The sequence below is a fragment of the Medicago sativa genome, chromosome 2 (assembly GCF_051527215.1).
Source record: "Medicago sativa cultivar Bolivia chromosome 2, Bolivia_mono, whole genome shotgun sequence".
Classification (NCBI taxonomy): domain Eukaryota; kingdom Viridiplantae; phylum Streptophyta; class Magnoliopsida; order Fabales; family Fabaceae; genus Medicago; species Medicago sativa.
In genome coordinates, this window is record NC_140750.1 from 32,569,855 (window position 1) to 32,579,476 (window position 9,622).

A 9,622-nucleotide genomic window follows, 5' to 3' on the forward strand; every position below is an offset into this window, starting at 1 on the left:
GACTGAGACGAAAGAATACAACCAAACAAGACTTTGGGTGACTGATGCAACCATGTATGAATTGATATTGTGTATATGTTGTGTATGCATATGTGAAAGTATTAGTGTATGAATGTATGATTGTATGGCTGTATGAACTGTATATGACAGGTGACTCGATGAAACGAGACAAGACGGGTAAGATAGGAGACGGACTGACGTCGCAGTACAAACACTCGGCAAACTTCCTTGGAGGTGATATTATCGTGGAGAAATCAAGCCATTGACGGTGTAAAATCCGGCACAAGGTAGCAACTGATGCTTCCTGGGGAGAGAGCCCATTGTTTAACCAAAAGTCTGGAAGAAGTCGCCATTTGTAAATCAGCGCGGAATGCTTTTCCCTTGTCATGCTTCGACAGTCATTTTTGTATTTTTCTTTGAAAATCCCTAACTTTTGCCTGGACCGCCCTTTCGGGTTTTCAGTCCACCGGGAGTATATTCCTTTTTTGTGCCCCTAATTTTTGCCTGGACCGCCCTTTCGGGTTTTCAGTCCACCGGGACGCTCTCTATTGCCTAAGCCGCCTTTTCAGGTTTTTCGACTTAGCGAGCATTGATTTTTTGTATCATTTTTTGTATATATTTTTTTTTTACTGTGAAAGCATCTTGCTCGAAGCAGAGGTCCTCTTCATTGTGCTTAGCCATGTTTCTCTTTCGGAATGTGACCGTTTTCGAGGGTGATGTTGATGTACGCTTCAACTACTCATGAGTTCAAAGAGAGTGTGTTTGTTGTTCACACTTTTCAAAAGATGTAAAAAAAAGTTTTGTGTTTTGAAATTTTTTGCTTCAAGTATTACCATCAAAAAGAAGAAATTTTGCAAATAGAATAAACGGGAGTTCCAAATAAATGGGCACAGGCTCAAATTCGCATGAATTGAGTGGTGTCCTGCCAACGGCATGGCTCCACGGATTTTAAAAATTTGGAAAATGGTAAATATATGGGAAGGTACATTGAACACAATAACCGTTATACTCCCTGACAACTTTGAATGCCCCTGTTCCGAGTCTTTGGTCTGCAGATGCTTCAAAACGGAGGTCTTCTGATAGCCAAGATGCCCCAAGTGGATTGTGCCTGACTGATGCAGTTACTTTGTCATGATCCTTAACTTTTGCATAGATCGCCCTTTTCGGGTTTCAACCTATCAGGATAATCATCATTTTTGTCTCTAATTTTTGCCTGGACCGCCCTTTCGGGTTTTCAGTCCACCGAGACGCTCATTTTTGCCTAAGTCGCTTTTTTTAAGATTTGCGACTTACCGAGCTGTTATTTTTTGACAGAGTATTCCTTGACTGCACCAGCATTCTTAGAACCTGCGAGTTTGTCACCATCCATGATTGTAAGAGTCATTGCACACAAATCTTCATAATTAGGCGTCCACTTACCCCTGGAGTCTGATTGAAAAGTAGTACAAAGTTCCCTTCTTGAAATTCATGGGGACGAACCTTTTTGTTTGAAGCTTGTTTCAAACTTCTCTTGATATATCTGTACAAGGTCGTCATGCGTTTAAATTCGATCAAGCTTGGACTTTAGCAGAACTCCTATTGACGGGACTTCGACCTCCACAGGAAGCGTGACCTCTATGTTGCATATTGGGGAAGGAGGGGGGGGGGGGGGGGGGGGGGCTACCCCTGTTGAAGTGTGTGCTGAAGCATGATACCCAAGTAAGGTAACGGTAACATCTCATGCCAGTCTTTGTAAGTGAATGTCGTCTTTTGGACAATCTTCTTGATTTTTGACAGCTTCGATGGCTGAGATGCCCCAGTATATGAAAGATCTCATCGGGAGTCTCTTCATTCTCTTATTCAGCTTCAGATACAAGGAACTCAAAGTTGGAAGAGAGTACATGATTAAAGTGTTCAACGGGTTTATTAATGCATGATTTGATTATTGATTTTGACAAGTAAGTACAAGTTATGATTATGCAGATATTTGAGAATGAAATTTATTTTTTGGTTTTTTGTATTACCATTTTTCCAGAAAAAGCACAGAATAAAAACAAAGTCGAGATCAAAACGACCTTTTCATTAATGATGGAAAACACATGAAGCAAAAAGCCCTACACAAGTTCTCTTCCGTCTAGGGCGGGACGAGAGTATGTTTTGAAAAGCGAAAAGCAACAAACAAACATTATTTGAACAGATAAATAGAAGAAGGTACATCAAAAACGATCCAAATGTGGCTTGCAATTCCGAATTCAATCTTCGAAGAGCAATATATTGGCTTCAATCAGCTTCTGGACTTCAATCTTCAAAGATAGACAGTGCTCTATGTCATGGTCGGGTGCTCCTTGATGAAAAGGCGCATGAGAGGTCAGGTTGATACCCAACCGGCAACTCGTCAGGCACTCGAGGAGGCTTTCTAGTTTTGACAAGGTTCTTCATGAGCAAGATGGGAAGCAGTTCCGCATACGTCATTGGGAGTGGGTCAAACTGCATCTTTGGAGCCTGTTGTCGAGGCTGTTGTTGAATTTGGCTTTAGGGCCCCTGCTGGAACTGCGGCTGCTTTGACTCGGCCTGGAGCGCTGTGATCTCTTGTCCACACTTCTCTCTTTTGTTTGCATGAGTGTTGTAGGTGCGAGTCGACTTTGGAAGAGAACAGTCGGACCACTTTGTGAAACGAGTTGACCCTTTTATGGAAAAGAAAAATTTGTGAGACTCGGAATTGAGACTATGAAATGCAAAATGATGCATGATGCTTATGTAAAAATAGACACACATTTTTTATCGAAGGACTTATAAAAGAAAATTTGTAAACATCATAATTGAAAATTTCATTGACTAATTAAAGTACTACAAGATAATTCCCTTTTAACAAAACTGAGCCAAGGTATAGACTCCAAAATACATTACAAAAAGCTAGGAAATAACATAAAGTGGTGAAACAACTTGGGAAACTCTTGAGCTCATGTAGTAGACTACTCCTCGAAATCTGAGTGTGGACCGTCAAACAAATCCATGGAATCCATGCGCTGCTTCTTAGTGATATGCTTTTTAAGCAGCCTGTCCTTCTCCTGGAGTAGATCATTTCTCTCGATCATCTGTTGCCCTAATTTGAGAATCACACTTTCCTGCTTCCTTATTTCTTCATTTTTATCTTCCATCATGAGCATAGCCTCGTCATATTTCCTTTTCCAAGTGGCAATTTCTCGGTCTTTATCAGCCAATCGTTCTTGGTTTTCTCCCAGAGTCTTAAAGGGTAAAGGTAATGATGAAGATGGAATTGTTGCGGATACGAGCCTCGGTACCGTGTAAGGCATCTGATTCTGGATAGCTTTACTGATGACCCACTGAATGTAAGATCCATGCAGAAAATTGTCCCTTTTTCCCAGTTGGTTCCTGTTAAGTCTGTGAATACTCCGCCAAGCTTGCACAAATTCCTCCCTTTTACCTAGGTGATTACTGTCATTGCAGTAGAACTCATTGGTTAAAGCAAGGTTACTTGGTTGTGTCTTCATCGGGTATCCCAATTGATGTCGGGCAAGGACGAGATTGTAGCTAATTCCTCCCTCCATACCAATGAGAGGTACATTGGGATAGTCACCACATCTGATAATGACTGTCCCATCATCCCAGGTTGGATGGTACCAAACTATATCAGCTGTTGTCAATGTCATGATTTTTTTAGACCAGGGGGTACCTTCAAGGTTGGCTATGAAAGAGCGGGGTTGAGGTAGATGAGAGACGAACCATTTATAGAGTAAAGGTGCACAACAAAGGATAGCTCCACGAGTTGCAAGAGTTCGATCATGGATGGAATGGTAGGTGTTTGCTAGAAGAGTAGGAACGGGGTTTTTGGTAAGAAAAACTTGGATGGCACGGATGTCAACAAAATTAGGAATGTTCAGGAAAAGCACAAGACCATAGGTAAGTAAGGCTAAGACAGAGTAAAAGGCATGGTTGGCGCCAGACTGTTCAAAAATGGAAGCCTGATCGTAGAGGAAATCGGTGGAGAAACCTGAGGGACCCCCTTTGGTTTGGACAATAAGATTATCTCTTACGGTGGAGGCTTCAAGATGGAGGCTTTAGCAATGGTTGTGGCTTTGGGATTGGGTTCAAGGCCGCTGAAAGGTACTTTGTTAAGCACGGTTATACCGATCAAATGAGAGTACTCTTCTAGTGTAGGGACAAGCTGATATTCTGGGAAAGTAAAACAGTGACAATGACGGTCATAAAATTGAACCAAAGTCTCCAAGACGCCTTTTGTAACATCCACCTTGAGGATATCCAGCAGTTTCCCATAAAGTTCGCGAAATTCATCTTGACTAGCTACCTTCCTTCCTAGCTCCCTCAGTTTAGCCACATCTAGCTTCTGGAAAGTATACTTCCTAGTGTTTCTTGTAGGAATTTCCATCTATGATGTTTACAAAAAAATCCATATAAGTCCTTCGATATTTTGATGATGAAAACGAAAGTTTTATGAATGAATGCATGTATGCATGAATATGCTACAGAAACGGTGAAAACACAGTGAGGTTAGGCCCATAATGTTGGAGTTAAGGGTAATAAACGCTATTGGTAAGGACTATGGTTTTCAAATGTACCTGTATCACAGGTTCTACCAAGTTCCCAGAGTTATAAACCACTTCCGAACACTATCAGGTTACGAAAATACTTCCATTCCAATAATGTTCGTAAGAAAGTCTCGTCTGAGTGTGGTATCGCGTGTCAACTAAACCAAGATTACTCATGATTAGCCACCGCACCACGTCCTAAAAGGCCAAGAGGGGTTAAAGGTAACTAAAGGTCCTCAAATTTCAACAGTCACTTGAAAATAACATGCCAAACATGAATACTCATGCCAACATAGTATACTTCCAAGATTCCTAAGTTGAGTGGCATTATCACATGTGTCGCAAACCAAAATTCACTCTTGGCAAGGCACTATGATTATACCACCGTCCTATCATAAATTTCTCTCAAGTCCGGGTGTAAGACTTATCTCACCACTCACGTTAGAAAGGAGAAAGAAGAAGGATGAACAGATATACACGTATTTCCATCTTTTATATTTTTTTGATTTTTTTAAGCAAGTTATAGCACAAAAATTAAATAAGACCAAGTTAGGCTCAACCCTCATTTTATCTCCCCAGTGAAGTCACCATTTCTGTCGCGTCATTTTTCGGAGATCAAGGCTATTTGATTAGCTTTTGACTCACTTGATTATTTCACGACTTTGAAAAAAATTTATTTAAATTGGGGGGTCCGGGGGTTAGTTACATAAAGGGAAGATGTTAGCACCCTTTATGTCCGTAGTACTATACGGGAACCTCTTGGTTTTTATTTAAATAATGTGCTACAATTTGCTTGTTTTTGAAAATAGAGTTTGAAATGATGAAAGAAAAAGGAGACCTAATTATCTACATTTTATTGATTTGGAAGGACGAGTGTCCTCTGCCTACGTACCCGTGAGGGATCAAAACCTCGTAGTTCGGGGTTAAAAAACTGACGTTTGATTGGTTGTGTGTTTTTTATTAGTTTGAAAAAGGGTTTAAAAATGAAGAGGCCAAATGGCAAAAAATGAATTTGTTTGTATTTTTTATGTTAAAGAAAAATGACTCGAAATATGATTAAATTGATTGAAGTTTGATTAAGGAAAGAAAATAAAAAAGACTTCACTTGATTTAGGATCAAGGTTTATTTTAAAAAATATTTTTTGTGATCTTTGTACTATTTGCATGTTTTTGTTGTTTTTAAATAATTGGAAAGAAATTGAACTAACGGAGCATAAAGAAATAAAAGCGTAGGGACCTTATGGTGGCGTTGGACCACCACGAAACCCTTTAACCTATTCTAGAAGCATAAAAAGAAAGGCATACACACACGCACGCACCCATGCTCCTAATCTATTACAAAAAACCTATTAATACATTCTATGGTCTGCAAGAAAATAAAATAAATTACATTAAGCCTATATTTACATTCTAAAGTCTCACAAAAAATAAATAAATTAATATGCAAAACGATGAAACTAAACCAAAATGCATGAACGATTTACATCAAGGCCTAATATACAAGCTACGTCCATATGATAAAATAAAAAATGAAGTATGCACAATAATAAACCTAAGCTAAATATGCATGAATGATTTTTACATTAACCTAATACGCATTCTAATTATTGAAAAATAAAAGTAAGTGACATAAAAAATAAATATGCGATGAACCAAATGAATGATGAATATGCATCCTAATCTAATAAGTATAGAAATAATAACATGCTAAAGAAATGATAAAAAAATGCAAGAGAATTTGAAATGCCTGAAGCAAAATAAAAAGTGATGCAAAGTGGGGTGTAGGCAGTATGTGTGTGTGTGAGAGAAGCAAGAAGAAGGTGAAATGGGCCTCAGGATGCATGCTGGGTCGGTTTACATGGGTCATGGGTAATTGGAGCGGGTCATGGGTTACAGTCTTGGATTGGGCCGTCTAATTGATCAGACGGCCTGAATTTGATTAGGATGGAGGCTCGAGTTGCCACAGGATTTAGATCACAAGGATGATGCAGCGAGGGAGCACGGTAGCAGCATGTGTTTGCACGCATGGGATTAGGCAGACTATATAGATAGTTTTTCACCCTCATTTTCTTCATTTTCCCCATTACGTTTCTCTCTCCTATTTTCTTTCTCTCAATTCCGCTCCCATCTCTCTCTGTTCTTTCCTTCACTCTAATTCATTTTTCTTTTCACGTTTCTTCTCCTAAATCCCTTCTTCTTCTTCTTCTTCTTCTTCTTCTTCTTCTTCTTCTTCTTCTTCTTCTTCTTCTTCTTCTTCTTCTTCTTCTTCTTCTTCTTCTTCTTCTTCTTCTTTTATTCTCTATTTCTTTTTAGATTTACTCCATGTATAATGAAAAGAGAAGAAAGTATTACCTTTTGAAAGGGATCGAATCCGATGGCTTGATGTTGTTCGCGACGGTGACGGTTGGGATCTTCTTAGATGTTGACGCGTGAACTGATCTGATTCCAATGTACCTGGCTTCAGTTGGCTGTGTTGGTGCGGTTCACGGTGTCTGTGCGTGCGCGTTGATGACGTACGGTTGGCGTCGTTGATTCTGGATCGGTTCTGTTGCTGTTATGTCCGATTCTATGTGATTGACGGTTGTACAGATTGACGTTTGAATTGGATTCGAGTTTTATGTTGGTGAATTGGCTTTCGATGTGTTATGCGTAGGGTTTGAATTTGGTTTGAATGCGTCTGTGTTAGGTGAGCAGTTGCAGGTTCGGCTACCAGGAATTGTTTGTGATAAGAATCATTTTGATGTTCTGATGTAGGGTTTAAAAAGGTTGTGTCGATTCTGATTGGGGTTTAAATAAAGGCTTGTGACGATTTGAATTTAAAAGAAAAAATGGTTACTGGTTTGTGATGATTGCAGGTTGTTTTTGGGTCGATGGCGATTGAGGTTTGGTTATGCGTGAATTTGTGTTTTGTGGGGTTTTCTCTGTGTGTTTTTTTTGGACTCCCTTTTCCTATGTATTTTGCAGGTATTTATAGTATCATGACCGGCTTTAGGGTTTGTTAAGGAGAAGCAACAAATCTGGATTGGATTGGGAATACGCGTATGAACTGTTCCTGTATTTGTGTTGCAGATTGGGATGAACTGAACTGGATTGGAATGACACAGAGACGCGAGATTGACGTGTTTTTGAACTTGGTCCTTTTTTAAACAATTTTATGAATAACGTAAAGGATAAAAGATAAAGATGCATGTTTTTTGGATTTTTGACTTATATTAAAAAAGAAGTAATTAATTAATTCAAATAAAAATAAAAATGAATGACTAATTTAAGATAAAAATTGACTAATAACAATTAATTGATTTAAAATTAAAATAAAAGATGGAAATTAGAAAATAAAAAATAATGAGCGAAGAGGGCCCGATTCGGAACAAATTATGAGGTATTTTAAAATACCTCTCTGTCGAATTTTTCACCGAAATGTCTGGGACTGATCAGGGTCACGTGACGCGTGTCAGTGGGACCTTAGGTCAAAAATTGGGGTATGACAACGCTATAAAACGTTCTTTCACATCATGATCTTTAATCATGCAACAAGAGTAAAGAGCGGGACCTTTCATAACACCTTCCAACTCATATCCTACCATTGGATCACTCACTTGAAAGACTATCCTACCAAGTTTAATGTCGACAAGAGCTCCCGCAGTCGCGGGGAAAGGTCTACCTAGGATTATAGGGACGTCATCGTCCTCTTCAATGTCAACGACTACAAAATCAGTTGGGATGTATATCCCTCTATTTTAACCGGAATGTCTTCAACAAATCCTACTAGTTTCATGGTAGAACGATCAGCTAGCTTTAACTCTAACTTGGTAGGTTTCAATTCACCTATCCCCATCCTTTTAAAAAGAGACAAAGGCAGCAAACTAACACTAGCTCCTAAGTCACACAAGGCTTTGTTTATGGTTTCATTCCCAATTTCACAAGGTATGGCAAAGCTACCTGGATCTCTAAGCTTAGTGGGTGTCTTCTGAATGATTGCACTAGTGTCATTAGCCAAATCTATTGTCTCACTATGCTCTATAGCCCTTTTCTTTGAAAAAATTTCCTTTAAAAACTTGGCATATAGAGGCATCCTAGACAAAGCTTATGCAAAAGGAAGTTTAATGCAAATCTTCCTAAGTATGTTAACAAATTTTTCAAACTTACCCTCCAATTTAAGCTTAGCAATATCTAATGGGGATGGAGTTTGGGTCTTATCAAGCGGTTTCTCACTTTCTATCACAGTTTTCTCACCTAAAAGCTTGACATTTTCTTTCTCAATGTTTTGAACCATAGCAATAGTATCTCCTAACTTACTACCCCCAAAAGATATGACATTAACATGAGCTTTAGGGTTGGCTTCGGGTTGACCAGGAAAGACTCCCGGTGTTTGAGAAAGAGTGGACACTTGTTGGGCTATTTGGGAGATTTGTGTTTCAAGCATTTTAGAATGAGTAGAGATAGAATCAACCTTGGTATTGAGCTTGGAAAGAGAATCGTTCAGAAATCCGGTTTGGTTTTTATGTTCTTGAAGTTGTTTATTTTGGTTGGCAATAGAATTTTCCAACAAAATTTCGAAATTAGATTTCTGAGCGACTCTTTGGTTGATTGCATAGCCGGGTGGTGCTACTTGTCCATAGGGATTTTGATTTTTATAAAAATTTTGGTTTTGTCTCATCCCTTGGTTGTATTGAGCATAGTTCATTTGCTCAACACCATTAATAGCACTACCTAGTTGGAAATCAGCACCAATATAACCAGTTATACCACAGATTTCACAAGAGGAAGATGCAGGAGTAGAAGAGATAGCACTAACATTGAATTTTTCAAATTTTTGGGTTAGTGCATCAATTTTAGCAGCAAGGTGATCATAGTTAGAGACTTCGTACATACCCACCTCCTTTTTGGAGGATGAAGAACTAGTGATGGCTCTCTCATCGGTCCACTTGTAATGATTTTGAGTCATATCTTCAATTAAGGCATATGCCTCCGTGTAGTTCTTTTTCATTAGAGCTCCACCTGTAGCTGCATCAACAGACATCTTAGTGGTATAAGACAAGCCATTATAAAAGGTGTGGACTATGAGCCAACTCTCT

At 39.0% G+C, this 9,622-nt stretch overlaps 1 protein-coding gene across 1 annotated transcript; it reads right to left on the reverse strand.

The window, feature by feature from the left end:
- Positions 1 to 2,951: 2,951 nt before the first annotated feature.
- Positions 2,952 to 4,387, reverse strand: LOC146946323 (uncharacterized). Its single transcript, XM_085748194.1, has 2 exons — positions 4,129 to 4,387; positions 2,952 to 4,042 (listed from the first exon to the last, which is right to left on the reverse strand). Exons 1-2 carry the CDS (start codon positions 4,385 to 4,387, stop codon positions 2,952 to 2,954), a joined length of 1,350 nt encoding a protein of 449 aa, XP_085604320.1.
- Between the last annotated feature and the right edge of the window lie 5,235 nt (positions 4,388 to 9,622).

Bases quoted from the DNA above. Each gene is read 5' to 3' on its own strand.
- LOC146946323 (XM_085748194.1), bottom strand. From the start codon at position 4,387: ATGGAAATTCCTACAAGAAACACTAGGAAGTATACTTTCCAGAAGCTA. The intron at 4,043-4,128 runs GTATAACCGTGC...TCCATCTTGAAG, and splicing joins AGAGTACTCTCATTTGATCG to CCTCCACCGTAAGAGATAAT.